We start from the raw sequence: 20,896 nt of genomic DNA, 5'->3' as shown, positions 1-20,896 counted from the left end.
AGGTACCCCGTTAGCAAATCAGGTACCCGGTTAGAGACATACTGGCAGAAATGTCACTTCAAAGGATTTTGAAGTGCTTGGCTTTGGGAAATAGGGTTGTATTGGTGTTGTGAAGGTAAGACATGGTTACCAGGATGACCCATGACCTTGTCTGAATAGGAGGGAAGGGTGCCGCACTGATGGCAGAGATGGAGGAGCAGCAGCTCAAGTCTAGGAGCTTCAGGGACTGTCGGCCACAGCAGACTGAGGGCAGGCCTTGCTGCTCTGGACTTCCGCCCTCCAGAGCACAGGAATACTCAGAGCTAAGTCACACTGCTTGCGGTGTCCGGACAGAGAAGCCCTGGCACACAAGCATTCTAACTCTGGATATTCTCATTACTTTCATTTGCAGTTAATGTCCTGGAGACACTGTGAGCTCTGCTAAGCAGAGTAGTTAGTAATTGCATGCAGGAATATAAATTCTTCTCACCCCTCGGTATGGACGGGGAGTTCCCACTTGTTTGTTCAACTGCGGCAGTTTCTATCCAAAAATAAGCAGGCTTTTTTTTTAATTAATTTATTTATTTCTCTTTTTTTTGTCTTTTTTTTTATTGAAAAAAAAAATTTTTCCGCCTCCTCCCCGCCTCCCATTTCCCTCCCCCTCCTCCTGTCCCTCTCCCCCTCCCCCCACTCCTCTTCTCCTCCCTCTCCAGTCCCAGGAGCAGTCAGGGTTCCCTGCCCTGTGGAAAGTCCAAGGTCCTCCCCCCTCCATCCAGATCTAGGAAGTTGAACATCCAAACTGTCTAGGCTCCCACAAAGCCAGAACCTGAAGTAGGATCAACACCCCGTGCCATTGTCCTTGGCCTCTTGTCAGCTCTCATTGTCCGCCATGTTCAGAGTCCGGTTTTATCCCATGCTTTTTCAGTCACAGTCCAGCTGGCCTTAGTGAGCTCCCAATAGATCGGTCCGACTGTCTCAGTGGGTGGGTGCACCCCTCGTGGTCCTGACTTCGTTGTACATGTTCTCCCTCCTTCTGCTCCTCATTAGGACCTTGGGAGCTCTTTATTTCTTAAAGATTTCTGCCTCTTCCCCGCCACCGCCTCTCATTTCCCCCCTCCTCCCCCAATCAAGTCCCCCTCCCTCATCAGCCCAAAGAGCAATCAGGGTTCCCTGCCCTGTGGGAGGTCCAAGGACCTCCCACCTCCATCCAGGTCTAGTAAGGTGAGCATCCAAACTACCTAGGCTCCCACAAAGCCAGTACGTGCAATAGGATCAAAAACCCATTGCCATTGTTCATGAGTTCTCAGTAGTCCTCATTGTCCGCTATGTTCAGCGACTCCGGTTTTGTCCCATGCATTTTCAGACCCCGGCCAGCTGGCCTTGGTGAGTTCCCGATAGACACCCCCATTGTCTCAGTGTGTAGGTGCACCCCTCGCCGTCCTGAGTTCCTTGCTCGTGCTCTCTCTCCTTCTGCTCCTCCTTTGGATCGTGAGACTTCAGTCCGGTGCTCCAATGTGGGTCTCTGTCTTCTTTCATCGCCTGATGAAGGTTAATATTCAGGAGGATGCTTATATGTTTTTCTTTGGGTTCACCTTCTTATTTAGCTTCTCTAGGATCACGAATTATAGTCTCAATGTCCTTTATTTATGGCTAGAAACCAAATATGAGTGAGTACATTCCATGTTCCTCTTTTTGGGTCTGGCTTAACTCACTCAGAATAGTGTTTTCAATTTCTGTCCATTTGTATGCAAAATTCAAGAAGTCATTGTTTTTTACTGCTGAGTAGTACTCTAATATGTATATATTCCATACTTTCTTCATCCATTCTTCCATTGAAGGGCATCTAGGTTGTTTCCAGGTTCTGGCTATTACAAACAATGCTGCTATGAACATAGTTGAGCATATACTTTTGTTGTGTGATAGGGCATCTCTTGGGTATATTCCCAAGAGTGGTATTGCTGGGTCCAGGGGTAGGTTGATCCCAAATTTCCTGAGAAACCACCACACTGCTTTCCAAAGTGGTTGCACAAGTTTGCATTCCCACCAGCAATGGATGAGTGTACCCCTTTCTCCACAACCTCTCCAGCAGAGGCTATCATTGGTGTTTTTTATTTTAGCCATTCTGACAGGTATAAGATGGTATCTTAATGTTGTCTTGATTTGCATTTCCCTGATTGCTAAGGAAGTTGAGCATGATCTTAAGTGTCTTTTGGCCACTTGAACTTCTGTTGAGAATTCTCTGTTCAGCTCAGTGCCCCATTTTATAATTGGATTGATTAACCTTTTACGGTCTAGTTTCTTGAGTTCTTTATATATTTTGGAGATCAGACCTTTGTCAGTTGTGGGGTTGGTGAAGATCTTCTCCCAGTCAGTGGGTTGCCTTTTTGTCTTAGTGACAGTGTCCTTTGCTTTACAGAAGCTTCTCAGTCTCAGGAGGTCCCATTTATTCAATGATGTCCTTAGTGTTTGTGCTGCTGGGGTTATACGTAGGAAGTGGTCTCCTGTGCCCATGTGTTGTAGAGTACTTCCCACTTTCTCTTCTATCAGGTTCAGTGTGTTTGGACTGATATTGAGGTCTTTAATCCATTTGGACTTGAGTTTTGTGCGTGGTGATAGATATGGATCTATTTTCATTCTTCTACAGATTGACTTCCAGTTTTGCCAGCACAAGTTGTTGGAGATGCTCTCTTTTTTCAGTTGTATACTTTTAGCTCCTTTATCGAAAATCAGGTGTTCGTAGGTTTGTGGGCTAAAGTCACATTCTTCTATTCGATTCCATTGGTCAACTTGACTGGTTTTATGCCAATACCAAGCTGTTTACAATACTGTAGCTCTGTAATAGAGTTTGAAGTCAGGGATGGTAATGCCTCCAGACGATCCGTTATTGTATAAGATTGTTTTGGCTATCCTGGGTTTTTTGTTTTTCCATATAAAGTTGACTATTGTCTTCTCCAGATCTGTGAAGAATTTTTATGGGGATTGTATTGAATGTATAGATTGCTTTTGGTAGAATTGCCATTTTTACTATGTTGATCCTCCCAATCCAAGAGCAAGGGAGATCCTTCCATTTTCTGGTGTCCTCTTCAATTTCTTTCTTCAAAGACTTAAAGTTCTTGTCAAATAGATCTTTCACTTCCTTGGTCAGAGTTACCCCAAGATATTTTATGCTGTTTGTGGCTATCTTGAAAGGTGATGCTTCTCTGATTTCCCTCTCTGCTTCCTTATCCTTAGTGTATAGGAAGGCAACTGATTTTTTGGAGTTGATTTTATAACCTGCCACATTACCAAAGGTGTTTATCAGCTGTAGGTGTTCTTTGGTAGAGTTTTTGGGGTTACTTATGTATACTATCATATCATCTGCAAATAACGAAAGCTTAACTTCTTCCTTTCCAATATGAATCCCCTTGATCCCCTTATGTTGTCTTAATGCTATTGCTAGAACTTCAAGCACTATATTGAAAAGGTATGGAGAGAGTGAACATTCTTGTCGTGTTCCTGATTTTAGTGGGATGGCTTTGAGTTTTTCTCCGTTTAATTTAATGTTAGCTGTCGGCTTGCTGTAAATAGCTTTTATTATATTTAGATATGACCGTTGTATCCCTAATCTCTCGAAGACCTTTATCATAAAGGGGTGTTGAATTTTGTCGAATACGTTTTCAGCATCTAAGGAAATGATCATATGGTTTTTTTCTTTCAGTTTATTTATATGATGGATTACATTGATAGATTTGCGTATGTTGAACCAGCCCTGCATCTCTGGGATAAAGCCTACTTGATCATAATGGATAATTTTTCTAATGTGTTCTTGGATTCGGTTTGTCAGTATTTTATTGAGAATTTTTGCGTCGATGTTCATGAGTGATATAGGCCTGTAATTCTCTTTCTTGGTTGGGTCTTTGTGTGGTTTTGCTATCAGAGTTACTGTAGCTTCATAGAAGGAATTTGGCCACGACTCTTCTGTTTCTATATTGTGAAATACATTAAGGAGTATAGGTATTAGCTCTTCTTGGAAGTTCTGGTAGAATTCTGCATTGAAACCATCTGGTCCTGGGCTTTTTTTGGAAGGGAGATTTTTGATAACTGCTTCTAATTCTTCACGACTAACAGGTCTATTTAGATCGTTCACCTGGTCTTGGTTTAGCTTTGGTATATGGTACTTATCTAAAAAAGTGTTTATTTCTTTTGCATTTTCCAGTTTTGTGGCATACAGGCTTTTGTAGTAAGATCTAATGATTCTCTGAATTTCCTCTGTGTCTGTGGTTATGTCCCCCTTTTCATTTCTGATCTTATTTATTTGTTCTCTTTCTGTTGTTTAATTAGTTTGGATAGGGGTTTGTCAATCTTGTTGATTTTCTCCAAGAACCAACTTTTTGTTTCATTGATTCTTTGGACTGTTTTCTGTGTTTCTATTTTGTTGATTTCTGCCCTCAGTTTGATTATTTCCAGTCTTCTACTCCTCCTGGGCGCATCTGCTTCTTTTTTTTCTAGAGCTTTCAGGTGTGCTGTTAAGTCCCCAATGTATTTTTTCTCCGTTTTCTTTAAGTGGGCACTTAGTGCTATCAACTTTCCTCTTAGCACTGCTTTCATCGTGTCCCATAGGTTTGAGTATGTTGTCTCTTTATTTTCATTAAATTCAAGGAAGACTTTAATTTCTTTCTTAATTTCTTCCTTAACCCAGGTGTGGTTCAGTAGTTGACTGTTCAGTTTCCATGAGTTTGTCGGCTTTCTGGGGGTAGCTTTGTTGGTGCCTTCTAACTTAAATCCGTGGTGATCTGATAAGACACAGGTGGGCACTTATATTTTTTGTATCTGTGGAGGTTTCCTTTGTTTCCGAGTATGTGGTCTATTTTTGAGAAGGTTCCATGAGCTGCAGAGAAGAAGGTATATTCTTTCCTATTTGGGTGGAGTGTTCTATAGATGTCTGTTAAGTCCATTTGCTTCATTACCTCCAACAATTCTCTTAATTCTCTATTAGTTTTCTGTCTGATTGACCTGTCCATTGGTGAGAGAGGTGTGTTGAAGTCTCCTACTACTAGTGTGTGTGATTTGATGTCTGCCTTGAGTTTTAGCAATATTTCTTTTACATAAGTGGGTGCTTTTATATTAGGGGCGTAGATATTCAGGATTGAGACTTCATCCTGCTGAATTGTTCCTGTTATGAGTATAAAGTGTCCCTCTCGATCTCTTCTGATTGATTTTAGTTTGAAGTCAGTTTTGTTAGAAGTTAGTATGGCCACACCTGCTTTTTTCTTAGGACCATTTGCTTGAAAAACCTTTTCCCAACCCTTTACTCTGAGTAGATGCCTGTCTTTGTGTTTGAGATGAGTTTCTTGCAAACAGAATGTTGGATCCTGTTTTCGTATCCAATCTCTTAGCCTGTGCCTTTTTATAGGTGAATTGAGACCATTAATATTAAGTGATATTAATGACCAGTGGTTGTTTACTCCAGTTATTCTTATTGCTTTTGGTAGAAGAGTTTGTGTGTCTCCCTTCTTTGAGTTGTGCTGTTGAAGGGTCGCTAGATGCCTGAGTTATTGTAGGCAGTGTTGTCAATGTTGGATTCCTTGGGTTGTGCTTTTCCTTCTATTATCTCTGCAAGACTGGATTTGTGGCTACGTATTGTTTAAATTTGTTCTTATCCTGGAATGTCTTGTTTTCTCCATTGATAGTGAACGATAGCTTGGCTGGGTATAGTAGTTTGGGTTTGCATCCATGGTCTCTTAGTTTCTGTAGTACCTCTATCCAGGTCCTTTTGGCTTTCATGGTTTCCATAGAGAAGTCAGGTGTAAGTCTGATCAGTTTACCTTTGTAAGTTACTTGGCCTTTTTCCTTTGCAGCTCTTAATATTCTTTCTTTAATCTGTATATTTTGTGTTTTGATTATTATATGGCGAGGGGACTTTTTTTTTGATCCAGTCTGTTTGGTGTTCTGTATGCTTCTTGAATATTCAAAGGAATATCTTTCTTTATGTTGGGAAAGTTTTCTTCCATAATTTTGTTAAAAATATTTTCTGGACCTTTGAGCTGTGCCTCTTCTCCTTCTTCTATCCCTATTACTCTTAGGTTTGGTCTTTTTATTGTGTCCCATATTTCCTGAATGTTTTGTGATGATAATGTTGGCTTTGCTGTTTTCTTTGGTCAGTGTGTTTATTTTCTCTATGGTGTCTTCAGAATCTGAGATTCTTTCTTCTATCTCTTATATTCTATTGATTATGCTTGTTTCTGTAGTCTCTGCTCGTTGACCTAGATTTTCCATATCCAGCTGGTCCTCAGTTTGTGTTTTCTTCCTTGCTTCCATTTCAGTTTTCAATTCTTGAACTGTTTCCATTACCTGTTTGATCGTTTTTTCTTGGTTTCCCAGGGTATCATTTACGTATTTACTCATTTCTTCAAACTTTTTGTTATACTTCTCATCCATTTCTATAAGGGCGTTTTTTTATATGATGTTTAAGGGACTCTATTGCTTTTATAAAGTCAGTTTTTTCCTCTCCTGTGTTAAGGTTTTCAAGTCCTTGTGTTGTAAGATCATTGGGTTCTGGTGTTTTCATGTTGTTTTTCAGATTGTTGGGTGAATTCTTGCCTTGGCGTCTGCCCATCTCCTCTTATAGATGCTATCTAATGGTTTGATTTAATTGTAGTGGGGCGATCTGCTCTCAGTGTGTGGTTCACTGTTTCATGCTTGTACTATCCCGCATCCGCCGAGTCTGCCCGCTGGTGTCTGCGCAGCTTGGCTTGCACTCCGGTGCCTGCCGGTGCCTCCCGGTGCCTCTGCCGCCTGGGCCTGCCTGCCTGCCTGCGCCTCTGCCGCCTGGGCCTGCCTGCTGGGCCTGCCTGCCTGCCTACCTGCCTGTCTGCGCCTCTGCCGCCTGGGCCTGCCTGCCTGCCTGCCTGCCTGCGCCTCTGCCGCCTGGGCCTGCCTGCCTGCCTGCCTGCCTGCCTGCCTGCCGGTGCCTCTGCCGCCTGGGCCTGCCTGCCTGCCTGCGCCTCTGCCGCCTGGGCCTGCCTGCCTGCCAGTGCCTCCGCCGCCTGGGCCTGCCTGCCTGCCGGTGCCTCCGCCGCCTGGGCCTGCCTGCCTGCCGGTGCCTCCGCCGCCTGGGCCTGCCTGCCTGCCGGTGCCTCCGCCGCCTGGGCCTGCCTGCCTGCCGGTGCCTCCGCCGCCTGGGCCTGCCTGCCTGCCGGTGCCTCCGCCGCCTGGGCCTGCCGGCCTGCCTGCCGGTGCCTCCGCTGCCTGGACCTGCCTGCGCGCAGGTGCCCTAAGCAGGCTTTGAAAGAGTCAAGACGAGCTCCTCTCCTCGGCCTACCTCCATTCGAAAGCCAAGAAAAAGGAAGTTCTCTTTTCTTTCTTTTGTAAACCAAAAGTGAGACCCTTTGGCCCCTGTTTCTGCATTGCTGCTCTGGAGCTGGGCACTGAACCCAGAGCCTCGCCAAGTCCAGGCCCTCTCACCCCAGGCCCTTGCTCACTGTTAAATTTGCACTCCACTGTGACTTATTTCTAGTTCGAGCCTAGTTGTGGAGGTTGTGGCTTCATATTGTAATGTGTTTTTGAGGCTTGGGGGCCACCATGGCTAGAGAGGTGAGTTTCTTGGTTAAGTCTAATTTGTTTAGATCTCATAAAAGTGACAAGAATGACTGGCCAGCAGAGAACACACAAATACATGGCTATGGGAAGAAAGGTCTGAGTCTGAATGGACTGGAAACACCAGCGCTGGAGTGTGCCATGCTTGCACACCCATGCCATTGCACTGCTCTGCACAAGAGTCCACGATGCCTGTGAAATTAAAGCTAGCACTTCCACCTTCATTCCAGGCCTGAGAAGTGGTAGTTTTTAAAGTAGATCATGTTATTTAGGTTCTATGGAGTACCGACCGGTCTCCACCTCTCTCTGTCTCTGTCTTCCTCATTCATTCATTTTGTTTACAGATTTATTTCTACTCCACTTGTGGTTATAGTTTTAACCTGAAATAAATGATTACCTTTAAAAATTCATCTTTCTATTTTTAATTATTTCTCTCAGTGAAGGGTCTCTTCCCCTGTCAATTAAAGGTTGCATAGCTGGAAAGATTTGATATAGACTTACATTAGTCACTGTTATGTCCATTCTAGAATGTTCTTTTTCAGTTTCATGCACTTGGGGAACTTTCACGTTGATCCTCAAGAGACCTTCCTGGGCAACGCTGTGAAGCGCCAAGCAGCAGGTGGTGAGCCTGGCAGTGCAGAGAATGGCGAAGGAAAATTAGACGCCTGCTCCGCCCCATTCTCTGTCTTTTCCTTCTGTAAGGTGCGACCGTCCCTGAACTCCTAGGAGGTAGAATCCACCTTGAGAAGTAAAAAGGCTATGATACATTCGTCTAGAAGGTTTCAGTCACTTGTCCCCAGGCTGTTGGTCAAGGCCAAGATGCCATAGAAGGACCCAGTCTGGGGAAATCCTTAGGAGAAAGTTTCTTTCTCTGGGAATAGAGATTCCTTTGTCCTGGCTGTCCCCTCTGCAGAAGTACAGCCTCCACGCCCTGAGCCGTGTCCTCTCGATTCCTCACTCCACCGCGAGGTATGAAGAGTGCAAACGCTTTCAATTCCTCTTAAGTAATTTGGGGGGTTAAGGCGTGAGGCCCCCTGAACTGTTTTCATAGAATAGCACCATTTCTCCTGTTTCCGTGAGAAAACATACCTCAGTGCTTCACTCCAGCACACGCCTCGTTTTCCACCGTGCTGCCCCAAATCTGTGAAGAAGCAGGTCCCTTCATCCCTGAGGAGCAGACACGTGAGGGCGCCTGTTCTCACAGGACAGAGGGTGTCTGGTGGCTAACAGGGTGAGACAAGTGACTCCCCCCAAAAAAATGTAATGGACTCTATATAAAATGCACACACACACACACACACACACTTTGGGGGCTAAGGATGTAGCTCAGTTGGTACAGTGCTTGCCTAACATCACACAGATGGGTCATCGTGCATACCTGTAATCTTAACACCTGTAGGTGGAGGCAGGGAAATTGTTAAGTTTAGGTTTATCCTTTGTGACATAGCAAATGCAAGGCCCACCTGGGCTGCCTGAGCCTGGCCTCAAGCACAAGTCAATAAGTAAAGGTGGAAGGGGAGAGAAGATTCCCCGTGTTGTCCTCTGACTTTACATGTGTGCCAGGGCACATGCTCCCCACCACCTCATACCCTGTACATACAGTTTTTTTTTTTACTATAAATAAATCCTTTTAGACTTAGAATGAGGAAAAGATGTCTGAATGTGTCATAGGAGGCGTCTGTCTTATTTTCATGACTATAATAATCCATCATGCCTGTCCACCCTACACATGTCGTCTGTCCTTGACTCCTGTGCAGCAATCTTCTGTGCTGGGAGAGAACAGCTTTTCTTGGTACTGTATTTATTTGTCCCCTTGATCGTCCCTCTTAACTGTTGATACTGGTGAAGGTATCTTCTGGGGTGAGGCCATCTCAGGCTGGCTGCTAGTCAGAGCTGAGGATATTCGAAACCTTACCTGAGCCATGTTAGGATTATAGGTTTTCAGGGGGTGGGGATCCAGCTTCCACCCAGCGCTAGGACTGTTGGCCGGAGGAAGAAGAGTTACTGGATTATTCTACAGTGCTCTCTCAGTACATGCTGCTCTCCTCTCTTCTCTGGTCCACTGAGAGTCAGATCTGCCCTTGGCCACCAAGATAGGTTTACAGAGATGCAAGTTAAAAGGACCTGTGTGCTCATGAGGTGTTCTCTCTGGATACCTCCAGGGCGCTCAGCCTACCACTTGGGATTTACCTTGGCTGTTCTTTAACAAGCCAAGAAGCACCAGTGACCATCCGCTACCGGCAGACTTGAGCCTCTGAGGAGCATGCCCTGCTGGTTCTGGACTTCTGCCCTCCAACGGGTCTGAGGTACTCAGGCAAAAATTATACTGCTTTTGGTACCTGGACACAGAAGCTCTAGGAAACAAATAATCTAACTTTGATTATTCTGATTATTTAATTTGCAATTAATATATGGGAGATTGTACTAGGGATCACCTCTCCTCGCCAGAGGGCAGCACCCTGGTAGGTACTACTGTTCTGGGACCAGTAGTCTCTGACCATTGAGAGCTGGTAACCTGATGTTTTTGTTTGTGTACACTACACCCATGGTTAGCTGAGGGTCTGTATGATTTTATACACATACTACATGTAGTTGTGTACACTATAAATAGTTTAATTGTAAATACACTACACACACGCTTAGAGTTGGCACCTGTGCACACACAAGGGTCCATGCATTTGTGCCCATAGTGCTTATGCAGTTAGAAAGGGTCCAGTATAGTGTGTGCACACTATACACAAAAAAGTCCATGGGACTGCCCACACATCACACACAGAAAAGGGCCATGTAACTGTGCACATATTACGCAGACAGAAAAGGTCTATTTTATTGTGCACATGTACACAGATGATTAGAAAGGGTTCCTGGGACTGCACACAGAAAAGGTCCGTGGGACTGTACACTCACCACACACAGAAAGGGGGCCATGTGACTTGCATTACACATGCATTCACAAAAGGTCCAAGCAATTGTGCACACAGTCCACATTAGAAAAGATTTATGCAATTGTGCACACCCCACATTGGGTTAGAAAGGGTCCACGCGAGTCGCCACTTGCCCGGCCCTTGCTATGGGCGCGCCCACCCAGCAGCCAGTCCCACAGACCCGAAGAGGCCCCTCGCACACCCACCAAGCCGGCAGCACGGGAGGCCCGCGCCACCCACTGTCCCGAGCCCAGCGTAGCCCGCGGGTGGCCGCCACCCAGGCCAGTGTCCGCGCCCAGGCGCGCGCTCCCCCGGGCGGCCGCGGCGCCTTTAACCCGGGAGGCGGGCGGAGGCGGCGGGCGGGCGCTCAGAGGAGGGCTCTTTCTTTCTTCTTTTTTTGAATGAACATGACGTACTACAGGAAACCAGGCGCTCCAGCGGAGAATGAAGTAAGAGGCCGGGCCCCCAGCCCCGCGCCCGCCCCCTTCCTCCCCGGACCGCCCTCCCGCCCTGCGTCCGGGTCCCCGCCGAGCCGCCGCGGCCGCCACCGAGGTGCCCGGGCCCTCCCCGGCCGCAGCAGTCACCACCGAGCCGGGTTCGCCGAGTGAGCGCGAGGACGCAGCCGCCAGCGCCGCAAGGAGCAGAGGAGGAGAAAGGGTGCGCAGCCCGGAGGCGGGGTGCGCCGGTGGGGTGCAGCGGAAGAGGGGGCCGGGGGGGGGGAACTTCGTAGCAGTCATCCTTTTTAGGAAAAAGAGGGGGGGCAAACCCTCCCCCACCACCTTCTTCTCCCGCAGCGCACCACACACAGCGCGCGGGCTGCTCACTCGGCAACGGCCGCCGCGGCGCGTCCCTGCTTGTATTTATCAAGCTGCTCCCACCCCCCACCCCATTTTTCGGAAAACGTATTGGCCTTTCGGAGTTTAATCAGAAGAGGATTCTCGTCCCCGTTCCCTCCGCTCTTCCATCGTCCCCCTCGCGTGTCTCTGTCGTGGAGGGCTGAAGCAATCCGGTGGCTACCGATCCATGCCTGCGCTCGAGCGTGTGTGTGCGAGTGTAAATTGCCGAGAAGAGGGGGAAATCACAGGACTTCTGCAAATGCTGGACTGAAAATTGCAATTCATCTGCTGCCGCTGCTGCTTTTTTGGCAACGCTGTCGTGCTCTTGAAATCTCCGGTTGGAATTCCTAGGGGTTAACATTTTCAGTGAAGCCGAAGTGTGGGGACGCGATCTGGAAACCCTCTTGATTTTTACTCCACCTAGCTCCCCACCTCCAACTACTGATTCATTGCAAGTTTCAAAGAAGCTTATACAAGGAGACTTTTGAAGATCAATGGTGTCGTTGCCTTATGTATTTGTTTGGGTTTTACCACGAAAAGGAACGTGACAGACCATGCCGTCCTTAAAAATACAGTGAGTTTTTTTGCACAGGAATTTGGTTTAATGTAACTTTCAACGGACGCATTTCAATTTTTCTTTTCTTTTTTTTTTTACTTTAAATGCATTCGAACAAATTCAGTTTCCAGACAATTTGATTCGTTCTCTTTAGCGTGTAACTTGTAGCGGATATGCCCTTCCTCCCCTGAGAATATAAAGGAGAACACACCTGATTTTAACTTGCTAGGTCGTCCCGCCCCTCACCTTTCAGCATTGCGGAGGAAGTAGAAGGATATTAACTCAGCTTAATAAATAATGTGCCTCATGAAATAAAGAGCCAAAAGGAATTTGAATAAAAATTTCCTGCATCTCATGCCAAGGGGGAAACACCAGAATCAAGTGTTCCGCGTGATTGAAGACACCCCCTCATCCAGGAATGCAAAAGCACATCCAATAAAAGAACTGGATTATAACTATCCTTTTTTTCTTTTCTTTTTTTCTTTTGGGGCCGTGGGGCGGGAGTCGGGACGAGAAGTGCTGTTGGTACCTGCAGCTTTTTTGGGGGAAGGATGGCGCAAGCCGGGAGAACAGGGTATGATAACCGGGAGATCGTGATGAAGTATATCCATTATAAACTGTCACAGAGGGGCTACGAGTGGGATGCGGGAGATGTGGACGCCGTGCCCCCGGGGGCCGCCCCCACCGCTGGCATCTTCTCCTTTCAGCCTGAGAGCAACCCCACGCCCGCTGTGCACCGGGACACGGCTGCCAGGACGTCGCCACTAAGGCCCATAGTCGCCACTGCTGGGCCTGCGCTCAGCCCGGTGCCACCTGTGGTCCACCTGACCCTCCGCCGGGCTGGGGATGACTTCTCCCGTCGCTACCGTCGCGACTTCGCGGAGATGTCCAGTCAGCTGCACCTGACGCCCTTCACCGCGAGGGGACGCTTTGCTACGGTGGTGGAGGAACTCTTCAGGGATGGGGTGAACTGGGGGAGGATTGTGGCCTTCTTTGAGTTCGGTGGGGTCATGTGTGTGGAGAGCGTCAACAGGGAGATGTCACCCCTGGTGGACAACATCGCCCTGTGGATGACTGAGTACCTGAACCGGCATCTGCACAACTGGATCCAGGATAACGGAGGCTGGGTAGGTGCATGTCTGGCTGAAACTAGTCTGGGCTTTGCTCTTAAGACTGAGATGCAGAGGTTGGGGTGTGAGTGGATCCTGGGTCAAAGTAAGCCATGGAGCGAATGAAATAAAATCAAGTTTGTAGCTTTGCTCTCCGAGCCCCTGCCTCTAGTTAGATCACACCCTGCCAACACTATGCTAGCTCCTGCCCACAGTACGTGAAAGAGCAAAGGTCCAGCTCTTTTGATCCAGTAGGATTTGGAGCTAAACCGTACTCCTTCGCTGATTCCCAGGGTTACTTAAAGTCGGAGTAGCTTGTTGCAGATGTGTGGGGTCCTGTGTAGGAACCAGACCTCCAGCCTTCTCTCTTGACCTGCGTATCCTTAGCTCCTCTGGTGAACTAATGACTGAGAGGGTCCAACTAGTCAAACAGGCTCCACCAGAGGACGCAGGCATACCTTTTCTGACTCACTTGGGAACATTTTCCCAAAGAAAAACAATACAGCCCCCTTTCCTGGAAATTATAGCTAAGCTTGTAAAAAGGTGAGCTGGCATGCATGGATGTTTGTGGACTCCAGTCTGCGCCAGAGTCCCACTGGGCATGGTGTGTGTGCACCCTGAAGGACAGGCTGTGGGTGCCCTTTCTGTCGGCTAGTCTGCAGGGGCTCCAGAGTGCGCGCTGTAACTCACACATGATTCGGAAGCTTACATCCATTTTACCATCCTTTACTTATCTCTACATACAATCTACATTGTTTTGTGATCTCCACTGCTGAGTGGACTTGCATCTAGGGTGTCTGCGGAAGAAATAATAACAGCTAGCTGTGGAGTGTCTGGCCTGACTTAAGTTGAAATTATTGGTATCCATAGCCTTGATGAGCATCTATGGAGTGATAATTTTCTGATATCTTGGGAAATCAAACTTCCATTATTTTACCATGACATTTAAGCTTTTTCCTGGTTCCGGACAGGGGCGTAGGGAGCAGACTCAGGCTTGTTATACCTAAAATAATTAAGTTACAAAAAAAATCAGCAATCATTGTCTGACATTTTTTAAAACTTTGTTTTAATGAAAAAGATTTTCATTTTAGTCTTACCTTGGATAGTCTCAGGAGAACGACTAACTTTTTATAGCAACTAACAGGAGCAAAGAGTCTATAATTGACTGCAAGTGAATCAAATATCTAGAAACACACTATGTTTTTACTACAGTTTGCAAGATGTGCTAATATTTATGGGCCCCCAAACAGAAAAAGCCAAGAAAAATAGATGATTGATGTGAACATCTGATCTTATTTGGCCAAGGTTGACAAAATATTGTTGGCACAGTTTAAGACTTAAAAGTAAAATTAACTGAAATATCCAAGTTTACCTGCCTGAAATTCACGTCCTTTGTGAATCTCTCATTTGTTGGCATCTTACATGATCAGATTGTTGGCGATGCTGTGAGAACTGGCTGAAGGATGGAAACTGTGCTTGTTAGATGTTTAGTTAAGTAGGTGGCTGGTAGTTCAGCCTCTGTAATGGGGACTTCAGGCTCCAGAAGAAGCCTTCTAAAGCCAAAGTAAAACAATTTAATGGTTTTGTTATTTTATATTTTTATGAAAAAATCAATCTGTTTCTCTCTTCTTGAAGGAAACTCAAGGCAGTAAGTGTGTGGTCTTGACTATCAGGCTAAAGCTGTGGGAAGCAGGACCTTCTGCTTCTGGGGGAGCTTCAGATGCAGCCTGACCTCTGTTGTCAGGTTGCAGTGTGTTGACGAGGCAGATGACTGAGGTTTCTTTTTTCTGTGTTCGTCATCAAGTTTTTGTTGTAGGGCCTATCTTCGTGGTCCACAGGTATCTGAGGTTGATAAATGCATAGACTTCATGTTATGAAGCCAAACCACAATGGCATACTGGAAGAGATGATAAAAACTTTTTTTGACAAAGCCTCTTATAGCAAACATAAGTCACAGAGAACCACAAATGGCTGATGGTAAAAGAAAATGTCTAATAGTTTCCAGAGCGACCATAAATGGATGACTATGCCGGAAAAGAACAGAATTGGCAAGAAAAGACTATGTATCAGAAAATAGAATCCCATGTAAACATTTTGGAATAAAAGTGGTAGCAATTGAGAGTTTGTAGTGATTGGTCTATCAGCCTATGGTTTCAAATGTGTCTTATTAACTTGAATTTTTGTTTTAGGCATTTAGCATATACATTTCCCTTTAACCTTACTTGTATCTCTAGTATGTTGCACATTGTGGTGATGTTTTAATAACAATAGCTAAGTTTCAGCAGACAGCCTGTTTTCTTGATGTGAGAAAATGATGGGAATGGTGGGAATAACTTCCCATGGTCATTTACAGACACTTTAGACTTGAAATTACTTTTTGTCTTCTGCTTCAAAGGCAGAGTACTCCAACACTGGGGAAGACTGTGTTTTATATTTCATTACAGAGAAAACAGTCCTTGGAAGGACCAGCTCCTGCTAGAGAATCCCAGAACCTGCAAATTAAGTAAAGAGTAAAGAAATAATTGGATATAAGGCAGAATATGGCTTATACCCAGATCTGAATAGGGCTTGCATGCTGTCCAGAGAAAGGCAAGAAAGTTAGAAAAAGGAGCTGGCAACTATTCTAGAAAATGAGACCTGGGACCTTCTTGGGTGGAGACTCTGAGGCTCTAGTGTAGTGCCACTGAGTCAGAACCTTAGGTTTCTCTGTGCATTAAAGTCAGAGCTGCTGGCTGCCATGCCTGATGCTTTCCAGATGTGGGTGGGTTTTTTGTTTCTTTGTTTGTTTTTGTTTTGTTTTGTTTTTTGAAGGATCAATCTTGTGACAGATTCTGTAGACCTCTTTCCCGTGGTCCACGTGCTGCAGAATGTTGCCTGGAATCTTGTTTCCCAGATGCCCACTGCAGCAATCTGACCCCCAGAAGAAGCAGAGAATGGGGGGAGGGTGAGAGAAGTTAAATAATCGCAGCTCTGCTGCTCTCAAGAATGTTCATCACGGTGATGAACGCAACGAGTTTGCGTTGACATTTGCATTTGCATTGGCCTCGTTAAAGTGAGGTAGCTTTTCTTTGCCAACTAAAGGGAAACTCATTTCTGTGTACCCAGTAGATATCAGCTTCCTTTTAATTAGGTAGTTAGTAAGAAGTTTCCCCTTTCTGAATACAGTTCACATCCACCAAAACATTTGACTAACTGAAAGCATTGCCCTTCTCGTGACAGTGGGTGAACTACATGAAAGAACACCATTTTTCTCGTGGCCACTATCAACTGCCATGGCCAATTTTGGCAGCAAAATGATATGATTAAAAATAGCATTATGATGATCCAGTCTTAAATAATACATTCCCTGATGAGCTTTCCTTGGGAAACTGTGTATCTCTGACTGCTAGGAATCCCATGACCACTTTCAATAATTTATTTTGTACAAAAAAAAAAACAAAACCCTCATGTTATTGGTCTTAGAGTTTTGGGTCATGTGCTCTTTCTGGAACTTCATACACAAGAGTTCACTCGGTTGTTTTTTCTGTGTTGGAGTTTTTGCTGCTATTCAGTACCCACTGAAACCATTTCTTCGGTGCGTCCTATTCTTTCAGTTGTGCTTTCTAAAAGGAGCAGATTGTTCGCTTTAACAACCTTGATTGAGCTGGTACATGTCATATTGTTTAAACGCCATAGGCCACAGTTACCTATCACATAACAGAAGTCCACAGACGGGGTGGGGGGAAACAAACCCAATTCTTGTCGTTCTTTTTAAAATTTTTCCTCTTCTTCTTGCCCTTGTCCTGTTTTGTGTCTTGGAGGGATGCTGAATCCACACGAGAAATGCATGGGTGGGTCTCTGAGTTGTCACTGCAGAGGGTCTCCCACACGGTGCAGCACCTCACTTCTGTGTCACGTAGCAGGCTAGCAAAGCAGGTGCATTTGTACAGGAAAACAACACTGTCTTTGTTGTATACAAGTATGAAGTCCCCCCACCCCAGAGGCTTCTTGGGAGTCAAAGATTCTGCTCAGCCTTTTTAAGGTAATCTGATATATTACCTTTTTCAGGTATGTCAGTAACCTTCCAATCTGGTCACCCTGGCCCCTCAGACAACTCAGTGAGACCACTCAGTGAGTTCAGATCCCTATGAAGTGTGTCTTTCGTTAGTCTTGGCTTAATTCAAACATGTGTACTTAACGGCTAAGCAGGTGAGAAACTGTTCAAGGACTGGGTTTCCAGCAGACAAGATGTCAAGTTTCATGTATGCCAGGCCCTAGATTAGGTTGGGCATCGGGGAAGGGAAGCTAACCTAACCTGTATAAATCACAGGCTAGGTATTCCTGTGTCTTAGTGAACGTGTAGTGACCAAGAGCCCTATAAGCAAGAACCTGGACTTAGAAAGAAAAAGACAAATATGTTGTTTTGCATGTGCTTCAGCTTGAACTTAAAGTTGTTTCTAGTTAAATGCTTGTTCATGTGTGCATTGGGCTGATTTAAATAAGGGACCAAATGCAGATAATTAAAGAAACTGTTCCACATAGATAGAGGGTTAAGAGAACTGAAAGGTTGGGGAGGTCCCTTTTTAAGCAGCAACCCACTAAACACTGTTTATGAACATTGAGTAGACTACAGCTTTAAAGAATTTCATTAAAGTGTTTTAAGGAAAAGACAATCAAAGATTGGTCTAATTAGAACACAGTATTTTGAAGAAATGTCTTCAATAATTCTTTCTCATACCCAGAAAGACAGAAGAACATTTTGAACCAGACTAGAGACTCCCTCCCACCCCCAGCCCCAGCCTTTTTTGCTTTGGTTTCAGTCCTAGTACTATGCTGTTATCAGATGTTTCTCTTCTGAAACGTGATGCACAATTTACAGGAATTTGTACTCCACTCTCACTGCGTTCCTTAGCAACAACAAATGGTACCCGTGGGCCTCTTTCCTTAAATGCGGATGGGGAAAGTTTTACCATGAAACGGTTCTTTTCCTTCTCATAAGGTCTTCTGCAGGTGACGCTTCTGACAGGGCCAGTTGTGTGTAGTACCAGCACTGACCTCCAGTGGGGTTCTCTGTCTTCTCACAGGTACCCCGGGTATAGCTCCTTCTCACCATACAGCACTTGAAGGGTAGAATCACATGGAGAATATGGCATTGCATCTAGAGTCTTCCAGGAGGTAGAAGTAGTGAAATTTCCCTAAAGCCGCTGTACAGTTCACCAGAGCCTGATCTTGCCACAGGCAGCGAGGCAGGCAAGGATTCTGTTTGACAGGTGCTGTTCCTCCCCTCCAGAGATCATGACTTCCACCTCCAAGCAGACAAGAGCATCAACTGGCATAGTTCTTACTTGCTGGGATCCCTGCTGTGGGCAATTCCAGTGGACTATTGAGCTTTTCATATGCCTTGACTACCCAAAGTAGGTAACCTATTGTAAAGACTGCTTCCCCAAACCCACCCTCCAACGTGTTTGAAAGGGAACCTCACTGCTGTGCTGCCATGGACACTTGGTTTGGCTCCGTGGGTGCTGTGCTTGGGTGATCCAGCACATTCCCTGAGGGTGTTGACCATGGAAGTGAGCCCCACTGCCTTTGCACATCGCATGTGGTGCACAGACTTCAACAGCGAATGATCAGGAAGCGTTGCATTTCTCTGCTGCTGTTTGTTTTGCCTTTTAGATTTTGGGACTAGAAAGTATTCCCTTTTTAGTTAATAATCTGCTCTCTGGGGTTTCAGCACATGAGTCAGAAGCTTATGACTGACTCCCTCTGCTCTTTATTACGTCTCCTGAAAACAACTGGAGAGCCCACTGTGTCAGGAGCAGCTTTAATTTTTCAAAGGGGGATTTTTTTCCCATTGAGGCCAATCTGTCTTCTCTTGTGACAGTTCCAATTACTATATTTCTCTATTTTAAGCTATCAAAAACACAGTTCGGCTGTAAAAGAATGATGGAGAGTTCCCAGGTGTTAATGGGTAGCACCCCACATAAGGTCTGCGTTGCGGCTTGCGTTTTGCTGTCTCTGTCCAGCTTTCATAGTAGATAGCCCAGACTTGTGCTTTGCAGCATGGTGAATTTTATATCTATGTTATGAAGTCTGAAACTGAATTGCAGCCAACCCTTCCCCTCTCAGCTACATTTGAAATTTTCAAAGGAAGATGGGAGAAATTGTTAGTTCTCTTAATTCCATACTTATCTAGTATATAATGCACATCCTTATTACCGGTAGGATAGAAATAATGTCAACTGCGAACTGTATCATCAACTGTACATGCTGATTTATCACTTAATAGTTCCATACAGGATGGTAGCTTTGGCACTTCTAAGTTCAAAGCTCCAGAGCTGTCCCTAGGTATTTCCTTTCTGGATTCTTACTGGCATTTTTTCTTCTTCTTTTTCTTCTTTTTTTTTTCACTGAAAACACAGAGAAGAGGTTTGAAAGTATTTTATAACAAAATTATAAGTATATAGAAGCAGGGCCACTTACTGAACATTGAAATGGCAACAGCACAAGAGTACTTATCTGAGAAAACATTAAGAGAAATGAATGGCTGCCATGAACTGTAATGTTGTGTTCCCAGTATCTGGGATAGTGGTGGGCGTACAAGGATTTAAAGGATGTTGTTATTTAGGAAAACATACATACTAACCTCTTTGTTTTCACAGAGAAAAACATTTATTGGACTCTAAATATAAAAAGCTCAGTGCTAGGTGTTTGTTTAGTAAGTGTTTTAAAGAACAGACATTCAGGCTAGGGCAAATCTGAAGTAGCCACAGTCCTTGTCATTTTAGCTGACAGAGTTAGAAGGAACCTCATGGGACATAGAGCGTTCCATGTGGGGGACAGTTTTGAAACAGAGAGATGGGGAGGGAATGTTTAAGGCAGTGGGACCCGGAGCTGTCAAGCGGGTGGATGTGTGAGGCCTCTAGAGAACTGGGAGATCTGGTTCGATTCAAGCATCACGCACATCGCGGGAAGAGCTTTTCTTCCCAAACGAAGAGAGGTGTAGTTAACTTGACAGATGTTGAAAGGATCCTGAGACAGAGCAGGGTGTGGATGTTGAGAAGACTGATGATGGTTGAGGCTAGACCAGAGAGACCAGGTAGGAGTATGAACCACATTAATGGGAATGGGGGTGTGTAAAAGGCTGGGTAGATGGGACTTGTGAAGACAGGACAAAAACTTGGGGTTCTGTGAAGAATGAAGGACAAGAAGAATTAGGGGACTCGAGGTGTATACCCCTGGCTAAACAAAACAAAACAAAACAAAAGCCAGTCTTCTAGAGAAGGGCAACCTGCTTTTCATGACAGGTAAATGTAGTGAGTTTGACTTTAGTCTCTTTCATCTTGGGCCCTCATTCAAGTGGAAGAGCCAAGTAAGCAGAGAGACCTAAGGATCAGACACTCAAGGGAAAAATTACCTGCCTTTATGCCTAAGCTATGTGGTTTAGGGGAGCCCCATTGCTCCCCTCATTCACCAAAGTTGCCCTGAGTACTACTGCTGCATCCGCCATTTTTGGTTACTGTTGCTCACACATCAGCTTTTCCCAGCAGTCTTCAGGATCAGCCCAAAGGTTTGCTTTTCTGAGTTTGCCTTCCCACTCACAAACAGTAATTGAACATGAGCTTAACTAGTGTTGCCTGCTGGCTGTGTAGGCCTCCATTTGTGATCTAAATTCAAGGGACTTTGGGAGTCTCTGAACTTCTGTGTGAACTGATTTATCCTATTAAATTCAAGATGGAATCTTGCATATATAAGCAATAAGTGTTTTCTAATAAAGAGTCGGTTTATGAAATGAATGAATTAATAAAATTATATGTTAAGGGCACTTTGGGTGTTTAAGTTATTCTAATCAGATAGTGTTGTCTTAGTCTCTTAACGAGTGATCTGTGCCCAACTGTCACATTCTACTTGTTAATTAATATTTATTAGACACAAAAGAAG

General features: G+C 45.1%; 2 protein-coding genes across 3 annotated transcripts in view; both read left to right on the top strand.

Moving 5' to 3' along the window:
- Kdsr (3-ketodihydrosphingosine reductase) overlaps positions 1–11,147 on the top strand; it is a 62,977-nt gene extending 51,830 nt beyond the window's left edge. Inside the window, exon 10 of one of the 2 annotated variants that reach the window (XM_057769506.1) lies at positions 10,900–11,147. In XM_057769506.1, the coding sequence (XP_057625489.1) occupies positions 10,900–10,926 (27 nt within the window). In that variant the 3' untranslated portion in view covers positions 10,927–11,147. Of the gene's footprint in view, positions 1–8,096; positions 8,302–10,899 lie in introns of those variants that run through there. The other variant, XM_057769505.1, reaches the window with a different exon arrangement.
- An 83-nt stretch (positions 11,148–11,230) lies between these two features.
- The window catches only part of Bcl2 (BCL2 apoptosis regulator), a 169,359-nt gene continuing 159,693 nt past the window's right edge, over positions 11,231–20,896 (top strand). The window contains exon 1 of the mRNA XM_057769507.1: positions 11,231–12,997. Within this exon, the coding sequence (XP_057625490.1) occupies positions 12,422–12,997 (576 nt within the window). The 5' untranslated portion in view covers positions 11,231–12,421. The remainder of the gene's footprint in view (positions 12,998–20,896) is intronic.

Source organism: Chionomys nivalis, chromosome 5 (genome assembly GCF_950005125.1).
Source record: "Chionomys nivalis chromosome 5, mChiNiv1.1, whole genome shotgun sequence".
In the NCBI taxonomy this organism is placed as follows: Eukaryota; Metazoa; Chordata; class Mammalia; order Rodentia; family Cricetidae; genus Chionomys; species Chionomys nivalis.
Note: the sequence above shows the minus strand (reverse complement) of the source record. Positions and strands in the feature narration are given on the sequence as shown.